This window comes from Dermatophagoides pteronyssinus, unplaced genomic scaffold, assembly GCF_027571235.1.
Source record: "Dermatophagoides pteronyssinus isolate colony J.1.1.1.1 unplaced genomic scaffold, Derpt_VIB-CSIC_2022.12 sq0018, whole genome shotgun sequence".
Taxonomy (NCBI): domain Eukaryota; kingdom Metazoa; phylum Arthropoda; class Arachnida; order Sarcoptiformes; family Pyroglyphidae; genus Dermatophagoides; species Dermatophagoides pteronyssinus.
In genome coordinates this window covers 735,169-758,579 of record NW_027461542.1, presented here as the reverse complement: position 1 = coordinate 758,579, position 23,411 = coordinate 735,169, and the positions used below count along the sequence as shown (strand labels likewise).

Genomic DNA, 23,411 nt, shown 5'->3' with positions numbered 1-23,411 from the left:
TCCATAAACTACGTATAAAAATTTTCAATTTATTCAAATAATAAAAGTTATTAAGTAAAGATTTTAATCATCAGATTCATTCATCATTTTTTCCACCTCTTTGAGATCGTTAATCAAACAAGATAATTTTTCAGGTATAACATGAAATGTTGTCGTTTCATTTTTAGTAGTTGTTGGATTTGTTTTTATGGTTAAAAACAATGATGGACAATGTACAGACATTGTTTGATCTGGATTGAATTTCGATACAATCTCATAAGAACATTCCAACATTGGATCCACTAGATTAAAATTTGGATAGAAAATTTGAATTTGAATTTCAATATATCATTTTAAATATCATTATAAAATTGCTTACATCGCAAGCTTTGTTCTTGTAGCATTTGTTTGATTTCATTGAATTTATCGGCATAAGATTTGGATAAAGTTATGGAATGTTCTGCAATGTATCACACACAGGATTATTGAAAAAAAGAAAAATCAAGTATTGATTATGAACCTTTGGGTAGACCAAGTTGTTGTAATTCATTCGACAATGTTTCACTATCGGTTTCATATTTGATTGAAGATAAAATGATAAAATTTAATGCTGCCAAAATAGCTTTCGTTTCTTCTTCGGTTAGTTTTGCATCAGCAGTTAATTTACAAACTTTTGGTAGCTATAATTATAATTCATTCATTTAATTGATTAAATTGATCAGGAAATTGATCAATGCTTACATCAAGCTTTCCGCTTATAATATGATGCATCACTTCTTTAAGAATCAATTTTAATTTGATTGATGTTAATTTCGAACAAACATTGATTTGTGCCAGTATCCAATCCTGACAATCATTATCGCCACAAAATTTGAATTTCTATTTAAAAAAATCAAAAAATGAATTTTAATGAAAAAATTTTCCATTTAAAATGAATTTGGCTTACCATTTTTCGCTAAAATGAATCGAGCAGACCAAAAAAAAAAAACATTCGATTTGGAAAATGAAAATAATCAGTGATGCCACCCATCGGTGATGGGCGATACTATCGTAAGTTTAAAATTTTTGGAACCAAATCCGCCAATCAAATCGATTCGAATGTTTTAATGTTTCGAACACTTTGTGAATCGAACGACAATGACATTCGATATTTGTGATGATCTACGATAATGACCATAATCATGAATCGATCCGGAATTAAACGAAAAAATTCAACAACATCTTTACCAATTGAATCCGATATGATTATGAAGAAAAATAATAATAAACAAATTATTTTATCATCGTATGAAGTTCCATTTTATACCGAAATTAAAAATAATATCGATCGACAAAAATATCGAAATGAAGAATTGATTGGTTATTTTGATCGTTTGCCTGAAGAATTAATTATCAAAATATTTCAATTACTTTCAATCGAAGAACTTGGTCAATTAACAATGACCAATTCAAAAATTCGTGACTTTATAATCAAATATTTTTTATTCACTCAATCGGGATTTGTTTTTCTTATCCGAACAAATCAATTTGATAGTTTTGATGTATATGAACCGAAATTCGTCTTCGAAACACAACAACTATTTGTTCGAATTGGTTTACTAATCAAACGATCAACACTTTTGTTTCCCACTAATGATCGTATTGATATAATTATTCATATCATGAAATCCGGTTTTGGTATACCATCAATTCGTTTACTATCCAATCAGGATTATGTTCATTTCAAATTGATAATCAAATGTTATTCGAAACTAATCAATTCTTTCATACAAGGTTGGCGTGATTTTGAATGTTCAAAAATGTTTCAAAAACTTAAAGGTATATTTTCTATCAATTCCTTTTCATTTAACTTGATTGGTGAATTTTATTTTCTGAACATTTCTTTTCAGATGTTTGTGAAATTGATTTACAAATTCAAAAAATCCTTAAAAATACCTTAGGATCCAAACAAAAACAAGAACTATTGGTACGAAATTTTTTCCGAATGATTTTTGCACATCCATATGATTCGTTGAATAATTTGAAGGAAAAAATTGATTGGTTAATGAAAACCGTGAATGTTTATTCATTGCCAGAGAGAGCCCGGTTATTTATCGTCATTTTTGGTCCATTAGTATCGGCGAATAATAATTTTCATACATCATCATTACCATACATTGCCTGGTGGGATTTGGCTGATACAAATTTCAACGAAAAATGTTTTGAAGATTTAGGATTAACATTGTATTTCTTGTATGTAAAATTCGAAGAATTTTCCTACACTAAAGATTGTAAGTTTTTTTGGATTATGTTTTCGTTCATTATTAATAATTTTCATTAATAAGTTTTGATCGAATTGATTGATCGTATCGTTATGACACCAACAAAATGGACAGCATTCAATGTATCACAAATACTTTATTATGCTGGAGTCGAATTGACATTGGCTTTTTTTAGTAAAAAAATTAAAGGTAAATTGGAAAAAAAATTTTAATGATAAATTGTTTGATCTTTTTATTTCGAAAAAAAATATCAGAAGGTTATATTAACGATGTATCTACACAATTATGTCATCTAAATGTAGTGACATATAAAAATGCCAAAGATTTATCACCGATTGCAAAAATAATTGAAATGCTTGTTGAAGAGAATGGAATCGAATTGATTCAGCTATTACCGGAAGCATTTTCAGCTGCATTTTTCGATGTTGAATTATTGAACGATGAAGAACATATAGAGATTTATGAAATATCTGATATCATTGTATCGCAATTAGAATTGATGAAAATTATACTATTAAAATGTTATCAAAATCTTCATTAACTTCATTCAATTTCAATCTTCAAATTATATAATCTAATCAAATTTGATTTTCGATAATCTAATCAATAAACAAACATTAAAAAATCATTCATTTAATATATGAATTTAATCTTTCATTATAATGTTGAATATTTTGATAGAATCGTGTTTTAAATAGATGATTATCGGATGGTAATGATGCAAAACTATCACCATTAACAGTTCCATATAATTTTGGTTTCAAATTTGTCCTGTTACCAATCAATAATTTATCATTCAATTCATTATTACTAGAACGAATCTTGTAATAAATAAATACGGACAATATCATTGATACAAGTAGACAGGAAAATACAACAGCAAGAAATGATAGTACAAGAAATTCATTCGATGGAGCTAATTTCAGTTGAAAATAGAAAAATGAATTGATTAATATGGTAAGTGGATTCAGTTTGTTTAAAAATTTTACTTACTTTTATCATCACAGATTAAACTTGATGGATAACAATGAATAATTCGTTCACAAACCAAATCACGATGTATACAATATTTTGAACCACAATCCAAATAATCATCCATACAATGACCATCAATATCTTTGTTAACTGTGAAACAATTTTTTTTTTCGTTATATCAAAATTATCAACAACAACAAAAAAATTTTACATACCATTCGTTGGTATCATGGCCAGATAAAATGCTTTCGATCCATAAATATTCAATTGAAAAATACGACCAGGTGTTTCAATAATATCCAAAACAATTGTTTTCGAATCATTATCATTAGCTGTTTGATTTAACATTATATTATTGGTTTGTATAATTTTCGGTATTAAACGAATATCTGGTGAACCAGTCCATTGAATGATTGTTGTACAATTATCATTATTATTAACTAATTGTTCATCAACATTAAAATCAATTTTCAAAACAATATTCGGTTCCGAAAGACTTGTATTTTGTCCACAAAGATTTGGATATTTTGTATATATAACTGTTGATTCAACAACAACAATTGACATCATCATAATGACAATATTAAATAACATTCGAAACAGGTAAATTTGATTCATTTTTATTTTCTGGTTGGATTGTTGAGCTCAACGTAGGAGAAAAAAAATATGAAATAAGAGTGATATATATGATGATTCAAAGGTCGAAATTGAAATGAAACATTTAATAATCAACAGTTAAGCTTTCGTTGAAACGCATATCGCAAATTGAATGATATGAAAAATTATCAAAATCAATTCAATCGAATCGATGATACGAAACAAAAAATTATATCGTTAATGGTGTTGATCATAATCAATAATCTTTTTTTTTGCAACAATTTTACCCAGCCAGCAAGGCAAATATTAAGTTCCGTTTGGTTTGTTAAAGTTTCCATAGGAACTTTTTTTCACGAAAAACAAATTCAAAGTTGATAAAAAAAATTTGTTTGTTTTATTATCATTAAAGAAATCAGTACAAAATTTATTTTTGTTGTTTGAAAATTCTTTCTGATTATTTAGCTTTCTTTTTTTCCATTTCTTCTTCTTTTTCTTTTTCGATTTGTGTAACAAATTTATCAATTTCTTCGGCAGCTAATACACGCATTAATTTACCTTTTTCCATAACAGCTACTTCAAGATTTTTACCTTGTACAACTTCTAATAAAGCTTTGATGGCTAATTTGATTGTTGATTCATTTGTTTCGATTGCTTCATCATTATAATTCTTTTCCAAATATTCTAGAACAGATTTAGCATTACGACCAGTAGTGTTTGCTTTCCAACCATGATAAACACCCGATGGATCGGTTTGATAAAGTCTTGGTGTACCATCATCATCGAATCCAGCAATTAGATTCGAAATACCGAATGGACGACGACCATTTGATTGGGTATATTTTTGTTTAAGTTGGGCAATATAACGGGTAATGTATTCTACTGAAACTTTATCTTCAACTGTCAAACGATAACTTTGACATTCAATACGAGCACGATCGATTAGAATTCGAGCATCAGCTGTCAAACCGGCAAATGCCATCATAACATGTTCATCTAATAAACATATTTTTCTCACTGTTCGATCTTCTTGTAGTTTTCCAACGGATTTTTTCTCCACAGCTAAAACAACAATATTTTTTCCTCGAACACCAACCTATTGATCGATAATAAACAATTATCATTGAAATTTTTTTTGACTTAATAAACTTACCGCAGTTGAACCTTTTTTTACAGCTTCTTGTGCATATTCCACTTGAAATAGATGACCATCGGGTGAAAAAACAGTTATAGCACGATCATAACTCATTGTTAGAATATTTTGAATCAAACGATACTTAATTATAAAAGTAAATAAATGTTTTTTTTGAAAAGAAAAATTGTTTCAAATTAAAATTTCTTTTGATGGTTGTGACAATGACTAAACAATAATCATTCGATTGAGAATGTGTGTGTGTGTGTGTGTGAAAATTTTCAACACCATTCATAAACAATGTTCCTGAATGTCAATTATTTAAAAAGATTTTCGAAAATTTGAATTTTTTTTAAATTTTTTTATTTAAAAAAAATATATAATTTCCATAGAAAAATATAAAATTTTATTCTTGAGTATTATTTTATAAGATATAATTAGAGCAAACAAAAATTAACAGAATAATTAGATCACAAAGGGGTTAATCATCATCATCATCATTTTGACGATTATATTTTGGTCGTTCCCAATAAACAACTTCTTTATGGCCTTCTTGTTGACAACAAACTCTTGCCACAATAAAAAGATATGAACTAAGACGATTTAAATATTGTACAACTGGAAGTTCCAGACCTTCATCTAACAATGGAATTAATCTTCGTTCAGCACGTCGACATATAGCTCTTGCCAAATGTAATGAAGATGCAGCTTTACCACCAGATGGTAGAATAAAATTACGTAATGGTGGTAATTTATCCGTATGAATTTCTAACCATTTTTCCAAATCAATCAAATGATTAACATTCCATTTTGTTTTACGTAATTGAAATTCATTTGATGAACTTTTTGGTGTTGCAACTGTTGCCTGTAAATCCTGTAGAATACATTGAATTTGTTCAAGTTCATCAAGAATTATTGGATCATTGATAAATTCACGAGCCAAACCAATCGAGGAAGTAAGTTCATCCGTTGTACCTAAAGCTTCAAATATGGCATCATCTTTTGGTCGACGTTCACCGGTAAATAATCCCGATGTACCACTATCACCAGTACGAGTATAAATACGAAATTTTTCTTTACCATTCGATGACGACGACAACGATAATGTTTGATTCCAATGATTATTAACAAGGGATGAACGATAAAAATGTTGACATAATAATCGTGAACGATGACGAATTGTTGTGCCGAATATTCGATAAATAGGTACAGATGCCATTGCTGTTAATGTTGTTAAACATATAAACCAAAACATGATGATGATGATGATGACGATTGAGTTATATATCTTATATGAGAGTATAGAGAGAGAATGTAGAAGCAGCATTGAAATTATAAACATCATTATTATCATAATAATCATATTCACTCTCTTTTGTAAGAAACTCAGTTGTTGTTGTTTTTATCCAGAGCATGACGCCGTGTCTTGAAGTTAAAATCAAATTAAAGATATACAAAGACAGACAGAAAAACATATTGGATCTTCGTGGCTCGATCATCTTGAATGAGAGATTTGATTTGATCTAATTGTTGTAATTTCTCTTTTTTCTTCTATTAATGTGATAAATAAAACAAAAAAAAAAATGGCCAGAAACTTTGTACCAGCATTTAAAACCTGTACCGAAAAAGATATAGAATTATTACAAATATTTATTGATAAAAGTAAAAAATTAGCTGTAATAACCGGTGCTGGTATTTCCACTGAAAGTGGTCTACCAGATTATCGTTCAAAAGATGTTGGCCTTTATTCACGTAATGGTTATCGTCCAATGAATTATTCAGAATTTCTTGGTAATCATTCATCAAGACAACGATATTGGGCAAGAAGTTTTTTAGGATGGAATTATATTCATAATTGTCAACCAAATATTAGCCATTTAACATTAACTGATTGGCAACGATTTGGGAAATTGAATACAATCATTACACAAAATGTTGATCGATTACATCATAAAGCTGGTAGTGAATCAGTAATAGAATTACATGGTAATCTTTACAATGTAAAATGTATTGATTGTAATCATCGTATATCTAGAATTTTATTTCAAACAATTCTTACCGAAATGAATTCAGATTTACTTAATGATGATAAATCATTACGAGCAAAATTATTACAAGAAAATAACGAAAACAACAACAATCGAACGATACGTCCGGACGGTGATATCGATATTATCGATGATTTCGTTTATTCATTTCGGTATCCATCATGTCAACGTTGTTATGGTTTACTCAAACCTGATATTGTTTTTTTCGGTGATAATGTTGATCAATATTTAGTGGAAAAAATTTATAAAAAATTAAATAATGAATGTGATTCATTACTTGTGCTTGGATCATCATTAAAAGTATTTTCAATATTTCGTTTTATTTTACAACAAATTCAATTGAAAAAACCATTAGCAATTGTTAATATTGGTCCAACTAGAGCTGATACTTTTTTACAAAATGATCAAAATAATAATGATATTATTTTAAAAATTGATTCAAAAATTAGTGATGTAATTACAAAAATTCAAATCTAATTTAATTTATTTATTAAATTCATCATTTATTTCACAATCAATAATTGAATTATTCAATGATGATGATGCAGATGAATTGGATGATGATGATGATGATTCGACAAATTGTGATGGTTGATTTGTTGTTTTGATCATCATATTTTTATCTTTTTTTGTTGAAATTTGTTGCTGTTGTTGATGTTTACAGATAAAAGTTTGATAAAGATAATTATAATATGCATTTGAACATCCTTGCTGCTGTTGTTGGTGTTGATGTTCGAATATTGTTGTGTTCGATGATTCGATTCGATTTTTTCCCGATGATGACGATGATTGTTTTTCGATAATTTCATTCGATAGTGATGAACTTTTTTCCTGTTGTTCGATATCGATTGTTGTATCGATTGTATCGGATTCTATTTGATTACTTTTTTCAACAATATTTTTAATTCGTTCATCACCATCACCATCATCATCATCATCATTTTTCAATATTTCATCAATCAAATATGTTTTAAATTTACGTTTTGATGATCGATTTATCGGTTGTTGTTGTTGTTGTTGAAATTGTTGTTGTTGTTGTTGTTGTTGATAATGTGAAATAATTGCATTCCAATGATGATTAGATGTTGTTGATGATGATGATGATTGATATAATGATTGCACAAATGTTGATGTCGATGTCGATGATGATGATGAATTTAAAATATTTAAATAATTAACATTCGTCGATAACGATGTTGATGATGATGTTGATGGCTGGAAATTTATTGTCACCGGATCTATAATCGATCGATTGATCATAGATGATGATGATTGTTGTTGTTGTTGATGATTTGTCGATGTTCCAGGTATCGATGATGATGATGATTGAAGATTTAACCCTTGATGATGATGATGATTATCAGAATTATTGATTGATACGTCATCATTTGATGATAATGTTGTTGATGTTGATGATGATGATGATGATGATTGTTGTAATTCTTTACGTAATAATTCACGTATTTCCCATGCAAATAATGCTGGATTTTCATTACGTAAACGTAATATTCTTTTTACTAAATTTGGTGTTGAATTGTTAGAATTGTTGTTGTTGTTTGAATTTGATCCCGATCGATTATTATTTTTACCACCTCCTTATTTTAGTTATTTTTTTGGGGGGGGGGACATTTTTCAAAGTTTTTCAAAAAAAAAATTTCAAACAGAAATAAAATACTTACTTAGATGATTGGTTCCCGGTTTGATTGATCCTTTGATCCCAGCAAATCACATGATTATTATTAGATATTTATCGATATTTGAAAAAAATTAACCAAAAAAAACCGAAAAACTTACCCGTTTCATAAAATCTGGTTAAAATTTTTGATACACAACCATGTGATACTAATAATTGCCTGGATATATCACATGGTCTAACACCTAATAATGCTAATTCAATAATACGATGACGAACATGTAATGGTAATGGACGACCATTTACAAATATACCACCTAATTGATTGATACCAGCTTGACCTTTTTTTCATTTCATTGATAATCAAGGGTTAATTTTTTTCAATTTTTCTTCAGGATACCTTACCTGTATGAGGCATATTCTTTTTCTGGTTTCTTCTTTTCTGGTTTTCGAGGTTGTTGATGATTACGTTGACAATCCAAAAACTAATCGGTAACTGATGATGATGATGATCGGTTGGTGTGTGTCTGTGACAAAAAAAATCCTTTTAAATTTTCGGTTCGGGTTTTGGTTTTTGGATAACCGAAATTCCTGGTCAGATTCGCCGTTGTCGTTGTCGAATGATTTGAATCCATGACTCCTCGATGTTTGTCGTAACCATCATCAAATATTATTACGGGGATAGACCTATATCGAAAAAAACATCCGCCCACTTTTTCCCCCAAAATTTTATTTTAATCATTTTGATTGGTTGAATTATTTAAAGGCGGAGCTTAATAATATCCACAATGCTCCATGATAATAAAACTCTACTAAAGAATGGCTCCTATTCATTCTCTCTCTCTCTCTCTCTCTTCATTTGAATTGAAAGAATCCATGACTCTCTCTTACCCAAACATAGTTCGTTTGAGAATGTGTGAAAAAGAGTCATGGAAAATTCCTTTTTTTTCACACATTTTTGATGATGAAAAAAAGGCGTGTCGCCTGTGCAAGAATATCATGGCCGAAACGTTTGATGATAAATTCTGTCATCCTTCGTTTGAAAATGATCGTTTCAAGTGAAAAAAAGTTTCGGATCATATCGTGCCGTGATTGGATTTATTATTTCATTTTCTCATTTCACGTCACGATTCGGCGAATATTTCTCTTGATGATGATGACTCTATTAGGCGATGAACAATTTACACTTTTCACAAATTGTTCTTGTCGGGACATCTGCCATCATCATCATCATCATCATCATAAATAATTTATCTCTCTCTCTCACACACACACACACTTATATGGTTCGGTGAAAGTTATTTAATTATAATCGATTTGTAGCTTGATTTAGTTTGCCAAAAAAAAAAATGATTCATATATGAAATATTCATAATCATTTCATATAAATAAGGATTTATAGGATCAACAACAAAAAAATGGAAAAATTCCTGATCCATCCATTCATGATAACATCTGCTTTTATCTATTCTGTGATTCTGTAATTGTGTGTGTGTTCCATAAGTCAATTCTATAATTGAATTTCAATGATGATGATGATGATCATCGATTTATTCGATCCACCACAAAAAAGCTAATTTACGAGATTTTCTTTCCATTCATTCATTTTTACAAGTACCATTTCATTTTTCGATGTTTTTCGTTTTTTTTTGTTCCCTTGATGGTTGGTTGGTGTTGATGATGGTGTGGCGACAAATTGTTGTTGTTGTTTATCGCCCGATTCAATTCATTGATGTTGATTGTTTCGACCTTTGACCCATCACATAACAATAACAATAAGATTCGCACGCGCGTAGTTCGTGTGCCAAATTTTTGTTTTTTTTTCTGAAATAAAATTGAAGCAGCTGCGCTTTCTGCGTAACTCTAGAGGTGTTAAAAATCAAATCAAACCAAAAACCATTACAAAATCTATTTTCATTGAGATAATTGACTTTCAATGAATGAATGAAAAACAAAAAATTTTTTTTTGTCAATCAAGTTAGTTAGTTAAAGTTTAGTATCGTTTGATATATTTTTGATTTGAATTGATTTGAATGCACATTCAGGAATACAATTATTAACCAAATTTGATATCATCAATTTGATTGTTTGATTGATTTTTTTCTCTCGTTCTCTCTCTGGAATACAGTTTGTCATTAATATCATCAACATCGGTTTAATCATTGTGGTCGATATCGATGACATTTTAATTGTGTGTGTTGCCTGAACAAAATTAAAATGTCACCGGGATAACAACAACAACAACGATTAATGGGAAATCATCAAATTCTATTCATTTCATTATAAAATTGGCAACAACAGCAGCAGCAGTGAACAATATTGATTTGATTTGAATTTTTTTTTTTTTGGTTTGCGAACCATATTGTTATTGACGATGTTATTGATAAATCCCTATGTTAGTTAGTTAGCTAGCTAGCTAGTTAGTTAGTTATATTCATCATTCTGATTTTTTTTTTTGTTTACAACAACAATAACTATAGCCAAACAAACAGAAAAATCGTTTATCACAATCATACCATTGACGAAAATGCACACTCCACAATATCCAAAATGCAATTTACCGCAAACGAAACCAAACAAAATATGAATACCGTACCGGTTCCAAAAAGAAAAAATGAAAGAATCGTTTTTTCCCCTCAACATTTATCAACTATTGACTAAGTGACATTCACATAGAATACAATCGATGAATGAATAAAAAGTTTGTTTTTTTTTCACTGCATTCATTCATTCATTTCCAATTAAGCAATAACTATTGAACAACAAAAAAAAGTGAAAAAAAAAATCAATTTGTAGTGTGTTTGGCTGTTTATTGGTGAAAATTTTTGGTAATGAAAAAATTTTTGGTTTCTGTTCGTTATGCGATAGTAACGGCTCACTGACCGAGACCTATTCGTAAAATTGAAAATTGAAACATCACAACAAACAAAAAAACACCGACAAAACGAACAAAGTGTTGACAATCCAAAAAAAAAGTGTTGACATGTATCTGACTGAATGACTGACTGACAGTCAGAATTGAATTGAATTGAAACGCATGACTTGAGATCATCAGATAAGAGAATCTCATTTTGTCAAAATAAATGAAATGTGAATTGTTAAGTAGGATTTAGTTTAGTTTAGTTTAGTTAACCATATTTACCGAAAAAATAAAGAATGGTAAGAATAAGATAACGGCCGCAACTGAGCGGAAAATTATTTTCATTTTCATCATTCAGAATTTCATTGAGGATTTTCCTTTTTTCATTTTTTTTTCAAATTCAAATTCGATCTGACATCAATAGATGGCTCTGCATACACACAGTAAACAATGACAGATTGATAAAGATTTTTTTTATTTCTCTCTCTCTCACTGATTTTGTTTACCCGATTTCCGGTTATTTATTTACATAATTCCCGAAAAAAAATAATCGCATTTTCCCCTTGCTTAATCCTTTCAAATTAATCCTCAGGATAATGATGATGATCCAACCGAAAATCGTTTTTTTGTTTCCTAAAGATTTCCTCATCATTGAGCGGATAACAATTGAATTTGTTTTCCATTCGAAAACAAAAATAAACAAAATGCAAAAATGTGTTTTTGGCGATTTGTTTAACTTTCATTCATTCATTCATTCATTCACTGTGATCAATCACCTTTTTTTCAAAAAAAATCATCTTAAAAAACAAGTTTTTATGTTGCTCAAAGAAGTGATGAACGAATCATCATTATAATGAACATCGATCGATCTATCGATCGGGATGTAACATCCCTTCAGCCAAAAAAACATTCGAATTCGAACAGTAACAGGTCCGGATTGACCGCAATTTTTTTTTTGTTTTTGTTTGTGTTCGATTTGAGCATATATTATCTTTTTTTTTGGTTATCGTTTTTCGTAAAAACACAATGAAGAAATTTGCGAAATCTTTTATGATTACCGAACAATTGATGCCACCACCACCACCACCACCACCAACACCACCACAATCATCATCATCATCATCGCCACTATTGAATCAATGAACCTCGAAATGTTGATTAAGGTAAGTAAAAAACGACGACGACGAAGAACAAGAAGAAACGATGAAGAAGAACAAAGCAAAGAATGAATGTGAAAAAAACACTTGTTATCGGTTTTGATAGAAAGCAAACAAGCCAAAGAAAAAAAAACAAGTCTTGAATTGGATGAGCACACCATTACATTATTTTCGTTATTTAGAAAGGTATGTTCGATATTTTTCGTACTCTAACCAAAAAAAAAAGTCATATTGAAAGAATTTTTTTTCTTTTCTTTGCTTTTTGTACAACAACAATAATTCGTTGAGATTGAGATCGTTGAATGAATGAAGTGAACAACAAGTGAATTTTTTTTTCTTCTTTGGTTCATCGAATGAGATATTTTCGAATGGTTTTTGTATACAAACAAACTATACCACCACCATTCTTGAACTTTGAACGTCTACCGTGTTGGATTTTTTTTCTATGTATCTCTCTCTCTCTCTCGGTGTATGTTGATATGTTGGTGGTCGTATTCGATGGTTGTTATCGTTGCCGTTGATGATGATGATCGACGATTCGATCTTTGTAAAAATGATTTTTATTTGCAATTTGTTTTATCAGATCAAAGTTTAAATCGATCAAGTTTTTGAATTTGAAATTTTTTTTTACTTGAATTCATCATGATTTAACTAAAGGTAAGTTTTTTTTTCTTTCCGATTTCAAATGTTTGTTCGGTGGTGGTGATGATGATGCTATATACAACCGAACGACCAACCAAACCAGAATATAGAATTCAGAATCATCATCCTGATTCAGATTCTACATCCAAAATACACAACACACCCATGCCTCTATGTTTCTGTTGTTGGAACAAGATAAAATAACAACAAACAAACAAACATTGTACACAGCACATGTGTATGTGATCCATCTATGTGACTATATTGGGATGTTTTGATTTCTTTCTGGGCATCTTTTTTTGGCGTTTGTTTTTTTTTGCTTGCAAAATAAACGGTAAAATTTTTTTCCCTAGGAACATACACACAAAAATCACACGCACACACACACACAGGCATAGTTTCAATCAAAACGTAGAGGGGAAGAAAGAAATATAATGAAGAGAGTAATAGGGACAGTAATAGAAAATTAATTTAATCAAAGAATCTTATTTCTTCGATTGTTGACCTTTGTTGTTGTTGTTGTGTTTGGATTGGTTTTCCTGGTACACTCAGTGTCCATTCCGATATCGATATTCAAATTTAAATTTGAATTCAAATGATCCAATTATGACTAGCCATCATTTTAATTTAAATCATTGGAGCAATTTAATTTGCTGCCATCCAAGGTATTACATACCCACACACACTTACAGTGACAGTTTGATTTACAAAAACATAATTTGTGTTTTGATTTTAAAACTAAATTTGATTGATTAATGAATTTTTTTTTCCAATTTTATAGTCGTTTTGATGAATCAAATAATTTTTTTTGCTCAAATTTGCTCAATAAATTTATCAATAATAATAATAATCATAATAATAATAATAATTACAACGATTTTGAAAACAACGTTTATCCAAATGAAACATCGCAACAACAATCTCCCCTGCAACAAACCGAATTTGTACAAAATCATCATCAACTGAATCAATCACCATCATCAACCGCAAATAATAATCATTCTGCACCATATTATTATGGCGATATAGTTTATCGTCAACCATTGTTTAATCGATATTCAAATCATTTTGATAGTAATTGTAATAGTGATTGGAATCGTGAAACATCATCATCAATTAAATCTTCAATAATGGATGGTCTACGTGTTGGAATAAAAAATCAGGTTCGACAACAAAGTAATCAATATTTACGATCACCAAATGTAAATCGTTCGGATGAATTTAAAGTATCATTACGTGGTTGGCTTTATCGGTTGGAAGGTGCCGCAATTAAACAATGGAAACGAAGATGGTGTGTTCTTGCCGATTATTGTCTTTTCTATTACAAAGGTAATTTTTTGTTGTTGTTGTTGTCTTGGCTATTAATTCAGATAATTATCTTTTTTTTTCGCTTCACATTCAATAGATATGGCCGAAGAAAAGATGCTTGGTTCACTTTTATTACCTAGTTATAAAATTAGTCCATGTTTTAGTCGTAATGATGGTATATCTCGAAAATTTGCATTCAAAGCTGAACATAATAATATGAAAACATATTATTTTTCGGCCGATTCAAAAGAATATCAACAACAATGGATGAATGCTCTTTCAATGGCTTCTATTATGCAATTGAGTGCAATGTTTTCCGCCACAACAAATACAACCACCACCAACAACAATAGTAATAATAATAATAATAATGTAATGACCGGCGATAAACAGATCAATAATGATATTAATGATGATCATTGCAATAATAATAAGATTAATGATAATAATGATCGAAAAGAATCGATATTGGAACAACGACAACGATTAGTTGGAACAACAACAGGATTATTATCCAATCGTATTATTCAAGATGATGAATCTGGTTTTTTAGCTTATCATCAAACAAAACGTTGTATTGATGATTCGAATAATGTTATTCATCAATTACAGCAACAACAACAGCAAATTTATCCAATCACTAATTATGATGGTCAAAATTATCTACCATCATTATATCATCATCATCAACAACAACAATCATATAATGGATCTATTGGATTGCCAATCTATTATCCATCATCGAATCATTCATCACAATTTATAAATAACAGTGAATATATAGCCGATGCACCACCGAAACCACAACGACATTATTATGATTTAATGTTACCACAATATCATCTACAAGATTATCGTCAACAAACATATAAATTGTATCATCAACATCAACATCATCATCATCATGGACAACAAATAGATCCGAATTTGATTAATCAAAATTATTTTGTTCCCACTGCTACTGCTGTTGCTGATGAACAAAATTTTCCTGTGCCATATCATACTGTTATATCATCAGATTTTAACATTATTCCGCAACATCAACAACAACAATTTGAACATGGTTATTTTGCTCAGAATCTTGTTGATCATTCACAGTTGTCCATTCCACAACAACAACGTTTACCTCCTAGACCACGTTCAGCCGATTTTCTTGAACGTAATCAAGATTTTGAATTAGATAATGATGATGTTGATGATCAAGAATGTCAAACATTATTTTCAATCAACAAAAATAATGAAAATAAAACCGGTGATGTATTTAATAATAATAATAATAATATTGTCAATACAGAATCCACAAGAATAATGCCAACAAGGCCAAAATCTAGTATCGAAAAATATTATCATCAATCCGCTAAATTTGATCCATATATGGCTAGAAATCTTTTTCATACAACCTATAATAATGATAATGATGAAATCATTCCTTCGACGACGATTCCAAATCGACCACCATTACCACAAGAATACATTTTTCGTTTTCAACAACAACAGCAACAATTATTTGATACAGTTGGTCTGCCACAACAACAAACAACAACAACAACAACAACAATGATGAAGATTAAACAAGACAAAAATATTGTTACCACCTATACATCTGATGATGAAAGTAAGTTTTGTATTGTTTTGTTATTATTTTGGTCAGCAGATTTCCGTAATTTTTCAATGGTTAAAGTGTTCATCTTTTTCTTCACCTATGTTAATAATCAGACTTCTTTTAGTTATTTAAATAACTTGAATTTCCCCTTTCACATACACATATATCATGTAATAACCCTTTGTTTGTTTTTTTTGTTGTTTGAAAAGTTTTCCGAAAAAATAGTAATAATTTACCCGATGATAATGATAATGACCCATTTGAATTAAGTCGAAAAGAATATCAAAAAGCATCAAAATTATTATTTCAACGTCAATTTAGTAGTTGTAAACGTAATTCTAATTCAACGAAAAACAATATGGCTAGATTATCAATCAATAAAAAGCAATCGAATGATGATAATAATAATAATGATGATTGGAATGAAATTGGTCTGCCAATACCATCAGCCAATCCAAATGCAATAAATGATAATTTGAAACGAAACGAATTAACAAAAATCAAACAACATTGTCCGGTGAATGATTCGGATGTACAACAGAATCAATCGAATGAAGAATCAGAAATTAAATTTAAATTTGGTTTAAATGTTCGAACATATAGGAAACCTACAACAACAACTACTGCTACTATTACGAAATCTTTGAAACAACAATGTCCATCTACAATTTGCGATGATAATGATAATGATGATAATAATGTTCATAGATCCGAAATTAATGTTGATGATGCAAACAATAATGATCAAAATCATTCCAAACAATCTTCAATTTCTATTAGTGGTAATGGTAGTAGTAGTGGTGGTGGTGGTGGTGCACCTTATTATTATTCCGATCTTTTGAATGAAGAACAAAAAATTGCATTGAAGAAAAAATTGGGAGATTTTGCTGAACCACCACCATTATTATCACGTTGTACTGATTCGAATAATACACGTTTTTTAAGTCGAACATCATTAACATCAACAACATTAGATAAAAACAAAACAAAATTATCTAATAATAATCTGATGATGATGAATGATGAGAAAAAAGATTTCAATGTTGATGAGAAAAAACATTATTCATCATCAGTATTATTACCTAACAATAGTAAAATGAATTGTTCGACAACAACAACAAAACCATTTGATGAGAATTTTCCATCTAATAAGACTATTCATAAGGAAATTATTGTAACAGAAAATAATTTTAATGATAATGAATTAGTTGTTGAACAATTAGTTACAAATCAACAACAACAACCCATTTATGAGAATTGTACCGAACGAACAAAAACCCCTACAATACAAGCAACGATACCTGTTTCTCATAATAAACGAAATTTGTCGAATAATTTAAAAAAACAAACCCGAAAAATATTGAATAATAATAAGAAATTAAATAAAGCCGATAGTCTAGGTAAATCATTAATCCAGAATTCATTCACCTTTTTGCAAATATTTTGAACCAATTGATAAGCAAAGCATTAATGAATTCATTTTGTTTTTTTCGTTCCATCCAAAAACAGATTCATTACATGAAATTCCTATCGAAACATCATCATTGAAAAAAAGACGAAGAAAACGTAAATCACGAGAAAATCTAAACAACAATAATGCTTCGGATTCAGAAATACAATTCGATGATGATGATGAAAAGGTTAAATCATTGAATCGTTTTTCATCACGTAAACATTTTTTAAAATCATCACGAAGATTTAGTGTCTCGGCTGCTGAATATATGGGTAAAAGTAATGAAGAATTGATACTAATGTTAATACAATTACGTCGTAAACAATCACAATTAGAAAAAACAATGGAACAATTACGAATGCAAATGGATAGTGAAGAAAAAATGATGGAAATTCAACCATATCGTAAAGATGATTATCAATTAAGATTTAATGAGCTTAATCGAAAATGGAAAGAAATTAATCGAGAATATCAATTGCAATTGCCAATAATTCAGACAATTGATCATATGATCAAAATGAAATCGAAAACAATGCTCAATGAATTGAACAAAAAGAAAGCTGCATCTACATCGAATTTGGATCGTGTTGTGGTTGATGATAATGATGATGATGATGATGATAATAATAATAATAATCGATTCAAATCATCAATGAAGAATGATTGTGATAATCATCATTCGGCTGATTCGATATCGATTCAAACAGCTGCTGTTGCTGCGGCTGTAGATGAAACACCCAATGAAAACATTGAAATCCTAAAAAGACAACAAAAAGTTTTAGAAGGAGAATTGGATCGTGTTCGTGGAATGTTAACACATTCGACAAAAAAATTGGAAGAAAAAGCAGTGGAAAATGCACGAATGGAACAGGAAATGCTTTTAGCCCGAAATAAATTGAAACAAGTTTTGGAAAATGAACAAGAAGCAATGGAAATTACACGTTCATCAAAACTTGAAGCCGAATTAGCACATATTAACGAAGTAATTGATGATCTACATAATCGCCGTAAAGAATTGAATAATGCGATTGAAAATTTGAAAAATTCTGAAACCAAATTTATGACCGATCGATTTAATGATAATGATAATGATGATGATGGAGATGATAATAATAATTATTATTCAAATTATCATCGTTTTACGAATGAAGAATTGAAATTGGCTGTAAATAATGCAGCCGAAACAAGCCTTTATCCTTTATATGAAAATATTATTAAAAAATCACAAACATTTGTTGATAGCAAACAACAAAATGATGGCCACGAACAAATCGATGATGACGATGATGATGATGATGATGATGATAATTGTGATCCGATAAACAACATTGATAATAATTTGAATGATGAATTTTTTACACTTAACATTAATCTGGATAAACATCATCAACATAGAAATCATCATTTATCATCAAATTCATCATCACAAACGATTAATGGTGGTAAAGAAATTAATAATAATATTACGACAATGTGTGAATTTGATCCAAATAAAGTGATGTCAACTTATGGTGGTAGTAGTGGTGATAGTATTGTTGATCAACAACTTAAACAGATTTATAATTATCATCATCAACAGCAACAACAACAAACACAACAGCAAGCAATGAATAATAAATCGAATGAAGTGAAAACTGTTCGTGAAGTTAAACGAGAATCTGAACGTCGAAAATTTAATCATCATCATCATCATCATCATCACCAACAACAACGAGCATCATCATCATCATCATCATCGCGAACAAATTACGATTCATATCTTCAAACTAATCATCATTATTTTAATCATCATAACAATGATAATGGTGATGATATGATGATGATGATGATGTTAACATCCGATCTCAAATCATCTATTGATCAGGTAAGATATATCCGAAATTTTTTTTTTATAAATTCTCTATTCAAGGATAATAATGATTACAATTTTTTTTTCTCCTTTTTAGCCAATGAAATTTACAGATCAAGATAATGATCCTACTGCTACGTCAACAACAAGTCCATCAAACAGAAATTTTAATACACCGGACATTGTTCAAAGCACAATTAAATTAGCGGACAAAACCTAATTATGATGATGTTGATATTTGAATCGAACATTTGTTTTGTTCAAATTATCATTATTTCAGTATTATCTCATTTTATTAATTTTCATATTTTTATTTATAATTTTACGAAACAAATTTTCAATTAAAATAAAAAAAAAGACGATAATTTTCAAATTTTTGCCCAGTTTATACATGTCATGTACATTTGTTGATTTTTTTTACCATCATGCATGATGGTTTTGAAACGTGAATTTAGAAAAAATGGGTGAACGTTATTATCCTAATCCTTATCCTGATTATAATGATGGTACTTCACTAACTGATAATGATGATGAATCTGCATTGCTTATTCCATCATTGCATACAGTTTTTATTGATCATATTCGACTATTACTTCGCGAATTGGAAACCAATTTAATGTCATTATCATCAGATAATTTTACAATCTATACTGGATCAACTGGAATCGTTTTATTATATCTAAAATTATATGAATTGAATGCATTTGAAAATGAACGACAAGATATCCTAAGCAAAGTCAATGGATTGGTTAAACAAAGTTTGGAAAACATTGGTCGCCATTCTAAAGAACGATATTCAGCATTTCTTTGTGGACAAATTGGCGTTTTAGCTTGCAAAATACTTAGCAATCATGTAAATGAAAAAGATTCAACAAAATATTTGCAAATAATTCGTGATTTAGCACCGAAAATACTATCATCTGATGATGTACCCGATGAAATTCTTTTCGGACGTTCCGGTTATCTTTATTCATTATTAATGTTGAGAGAAAAAATTCCCAATTCAGCTCAAATACTTGATAATAATCTAATTAGATCGGTAGTGGAAAAAATTCTTGAATCTGGTCAACTAACATCTCGAAAAGAAAAGAATCCCATTGCTCCTTTGGTTTATTATTGGCATGAAAAAGGATATGTTGGTGCTGCACATGGTTATGCTGGTATTCTTTACATGTTGCTTGAAGCAAGAAATTATCTCGACAATGATAAACAAGAATTAAATACATTGATCAAACCGACAATCGATTCGATTCTTCGGTTACAATTTCCTAATACGGGAAATTTTCGATCATCAATGAATAATACCGAAGATCGATTGGTTCATTGGTGTCATGGATCACCGGGTATCATTCATTTGTTATTATTATCATATGAAATATTCAACGATCAATCATATTTAGATGCAGCCAAAAAAGCTGCTGATGATATTTGGCAACGAGGATTATTGAAAAAAGGTTGTGGATTATGTCATGGAACGGCTGGTAATGGTTATGCATTTTTACGTTTATTTCAATCGACAAATGATCAAAAATATCTTTATCGTGCTTGCAAATTTGCCGAATGGTGTTTTCAACCTAACCAACATCGAACTAGAATTGCTGATAGACCATATTCATTGTTTGAAGGTTTAGCCGGTACAATTTATTTTCTAGCCGATTGTATTCAACCAAAACAAGCCCGATTTCCTGCATTTCAAATTTAATTTCATTTATGGTTGTCAAAATTTTTTTTCGCGTTCGATCAGCTGATCTGCTAACACACAAAAAAAAGTAGGCTCATCAAAATTGGAGAGTACTCTTCAAATCTGTTCGTTGCCGTATTTTTCAATTTTGGAGAGCACTCATCAAAATTGAAATCACACAATCGTAAGCAGTAAATAATCGAAAATACTATCGATAGTGTCGCTCTCTCCGATTGTTGCAGGTTCTCCCCCCTTTTATTGCATTGGCCCCCATATTAATTTAATTACACATAAATTAAAATTTAATTATAATTTTATTGATAATTAAAAAATTTGAAATTCATAAAAATCATTAATATTTAACATCCCACGTTGTTCCATTCTTGTCCAGTTCCAAATCGATCCAAAATTGAATATTCGATGTCCAACGATCCGATTCATGTTACAAGACTTAATGTTCAAATTTGATCCATGAAATTGAATATTTGAATACCATCATTCTCAGCGATGATCCTGAATTCAAAAGAATGTTAGTTGATAGTTTCGATCATTGGATTTAAAAACTTACCATCATTTACTACAAGTATCCATTCCAGTTTGAAAATACTCGAATGATATCATAATTTTCGATCGTTTTTTGGTTCCAAAGTGTCACCAGGCATCGGATTCAATAGGAAATAGCTCAGACCATGTTTCCTAATTCTAATCTAACCTAGCCTAGCCTATTGTTTAACATTGTCAAACTATTCTTGAATCTGATGCCGATGAACAATGGAATCGCCAAATCGATCGGGAACATGATAATCATTCGAATATTGTTTCGACATTCATTAGCAAAAACTTGAGGAACTAAAGTGTAAAAATTATCGATTAGAAAGTAAAGATTAGTTACCTGAAAGTCCATCGATCCAATCAGTAGTTTTATTTGGGACAATGTATTTTCCTCACCAATTATCCATAGTCTTTTGCCATGTGGAATTGTATGCTAAGACGAAGATAAATTGTTATTATTTTCATGTCACTCAAAATGGTAATATTACCTTTATTAATTTACTGGACCATAACGAAACTGAAAAAATAAACTTAGAAAAGATGAAAGTTTATTTAAAATGAATTATCATTTGATAATTACAAACTTGAATAAATGAAATCGAGAAAATGATCATTTTTCGTCAATTTCATCACGAATCGTCCAAACAATTTTCATCAATTTCGTGGTCAATTTTTAATCTGAAACAAATAAAAGCATAAACAAAGATAATCTTTAATCAATAAAAGTGGTTGTTCCAAAAATTTGGACCAAAATCAATGATTAAAATTGAAAAAAATAACTTATAAGACTAACCAGAAAAAAACGTTCGAAAAAACAACCGTCACCGAAAAAAGTTCGAAATAGAATGACGAGGACAAACGATTTTGACGACCGTTGAATAGAACTTTTGAAATTTGCATTCTGATTGGACGAGAAAAAGTATAGAAAATAGTTACCACTAGCCGCCACTAGCCGCGAGAGAAATTTTACGCGCTAAAACAATTTACACTATCGAAAGTGCAGGCCGTATTTGTATTGAAAATAGTTAGCATTTGACTATGCGCAAATGATCATTTGTCGAACATGAGAAATTTTTGAAAAAAATGCATTATTATTTTCCATAGACTTAACATTGACAAAAATTAATTTAATAATCATTATTTCCAACTTGTGAAATGATGTATTTTAGAGATGATGAATCCTTTTGAATCGAAGGAACACATAATAAAAAATATTTTCAATTCCAAAAGAACCAAGAGTGAATTAAGAGATATGTTTGACAAACCTAACATGACTTGGAATGATGAAAATGAAAATACGATCAATGTTAATCACATAAGAATTCTATTGATAATTTGTTGTGAAACGAAAAACGCGCCAAATTCATTCACAAATGGAGAAAGCGACCAATTCACCATAACAAACCTAACATTACCAGGAATAACAAAACGATTCATATCAATCGCATAAGAATCGTGTCGATAATTTGTTCAAAAGAAGAAAACGCGCCAAACTTTGTCATGAATCGAAAGAATTCACTGCCTCAAATTTTACATGAACAAGAATCATGAAAATGTTGATCCATATATTAATCACATAAGAATTGTGTCGATAATTTGAAAAGGCGCCAAATTCATTCACAAATTGAGAGAACGGCAAATTTCAACCTAACATAATCACGAATCTTGAAAATACAAATACAAT

General features: G+C 29.7%; 10 protein-coding genes across 13 annotated transcripts in view; 5 read left to right on the top strand and 5 right to left on the bottom strand.

The window, feature by feature from the left end:
* Positions 1-23,411, top strand: part of LOC113796956 (sodium/potassium-transporting ATPase subunit alpha-B-like) — a 77,177-nt gene that overhangs the window by 9,142 nt on the left and 44,624 nt on the right. The gene's annotated exons all lie outside the window — the stretch shown is intronic.
* LOC113792177 (COMM domain-containing protein 4) lies at positions 10-1,037 on the bottom strand. The gene is made up of 5 exons (XM_075822594.1): positions 926-1,037; positions 721-858; positions 500-659; positions 359-439; positions 10-281 (listed from the first exon to the last, which is right to left on the bottom strand). The coding sequence occupies exons 1-5, from the start codon at positions 926-928 to the stop codon at positions 64-66; spliced, it is 600 nt and encodes a 199-aa protein (XP_075678709.1). The 5' UTR covers positions 929-1,037; the 3' UTR covers positions 10-63.
* LOC142645684 (F-box only protein 47-like) lies at positions 890-2,781 on the top strand. Its single transcript, XM_075822589.1, has 4 exons — positions 890-1,797; positions 1,869-2,249; positions 2,304-2,429; positions 2,495-2,781. Exons 1-4 carry the CDS (start codon positions 1,149-1,151, stop codon positions 2,779-2,781), a joined length of 1,443 nt encoding a protein of 480 aa, XP_075678704.1. The 5' UTR covers positions 890-1,148.
* On the bottom strand, positions 2,435-3,984 carry LOC142645685 (uncharacterized). The gene is made up of 3 exons (XM_075822593.1): positions 3,431-3,984; positions 3,234-3,365; positions 2,435-3,156 (listed from the first exon to the last, which is right to left on the bottom strand). The coding sequence occupies exons 1-3, from the start codon at positions 3,831-3,833 to the stop codon at positions 2,870-2,872; spliced, it is 822 nt and encodes a 273-aa protein (XP_075678708.1). The 5' UTR covers positions 3,834-3,984; the 3' UTR covers positions 2,435-2,869.
* On the bottom strand, positions 4,184-5,192 carry LOC113792223 (proteasome subunit alpha type-7-like). The gene is made up of 2 exons (XM_027342135.2): positions 4,963-5,192; positions 4,184-4,905 (listed from the first exon to the last, which is right to left on the bottom strand). Exons 1-2 carry the CDS (start codon positions 5,056-5,058, stop codon positions 4,267-4,269), a joined length of 735 nt encoding a protein of 244 aa, XP_027197936.2. The 5' UTR covers positions 5,059-5,192; the 3' UTR covers positions 4,184-4,266.
* Positions 5,423-6,160, bottom strand: LOC142645689 (corrinoid adenosyltransferase MMAB-like). The gene is made up of 2 exons (XM_075822607.1): positions 5,761-6,160; positions 5,423-5,709 (listed from the first exon to the last, which is right to left on the bottom strand). The coding sequence occupies exons 1-2, from the start codon at positions 6,158-6,160 to the stop codon at positions 5,423-5,425; spliced, it is 687 nt and encodes a 228-aa protein (XP_075678722.1).
* Positions 6,525-7,481, top strand: LOC113792283 (NAD-dependent protein deacylase Sirt4-like). The gene has a single exon (XM_027342199.2). The coding sequence runs from the start codon at positions 6,525-6,527 to the stop codon at positions 7,464-7,466; it is 942 nt and encodes a 313-aa protein (XP_027198000.2). The 3' UTR covers positions 7,467-7,481.
* LOC113792227 (uncharacterized) lies at positions 7,473-10,504 on the bottom strand. Of its 2 annotated transcripts, XM_075822592.1 has the most exons (5): positions 10,241-10,504; positions 9,028-9,334; positions 8,784-8,963; positions 8,669-8,698; positions 7,473-8,584 (listed from the first exon to the last, which is right to left on the bottom strand). In XM_075822592.1, the coding sequence occupies exons 2-5, from the start codon at positions 9,038-9,040 to the stop codon at positions 7,473-7,475; spliced, it is 1,335 nt and encodes a 444-aa protein (XP_075678707.1). In that variant the 5' UTR covers positions 9,041-9,334; positions 10,241-10,504. The 2 variants fall into 2 exon arrangements, with proteins under 2 accessions (XP_075678707.1, XP_075678706.1); XM_075822591.1 differs by lacking the exon at positions 10,241-10,504 and having other exon boundaries at positions 9,028-9,919.
* On the top strand, positions 12,245-19,867 carry LOC113792221 (uncharacterized). Of its 3 annotated transcripts, XM_075822586.1 has the most exons (7): positions 12,245-12,645; positions 12,746-12,825; positions 14,063-14,610; positions 14,687-16,204; positions 16,402-17,592; positions 17,702-19,509; positions 19,592-19,867. In XM_075822586.1, the coding sequence occupies exons 1-7, from the start codon at positions 12,622-12,624 to the stop codon at positions 19,712-19,714; spliced, it is 5,292 nt and encodes a 1,763-aa protein (XP_075678701.1). In that variant the 5' UTR covers positions 12,245-12,621; the 3' UTR covers positions 19,715-19,867. The 3 variants fall into 3 exon arrangements, with proteins under 3 accessions (XP_075678701.1, XP_075678703.1, XP_075678702.1); XM_075822588.1 differs by lacking the exon at positions 16,402-17,592 and having other exon boundaries at positions 12,254-12,645; XM_075822587.1 differs by lacking the exons at positions 12,245-12,645; positions 12,746-12,825 and adding an exon at positions 13,687-13,946.
* Positions 19,907-21,538, top strand: LOC113792225 (lanC-like protein 2). The gene has a single exon (XM_027342136.2). The coding sequence runs from the start codon at positions 19,955-19,957 to the stop codon at positions 21,194-21,196; it is 1,242 nt and encodes a 413-aa protein (XP_027197937.2). The 5' UTR covers positions 19,907-19,954; the 3' UTR covers positions 21,197-21,538.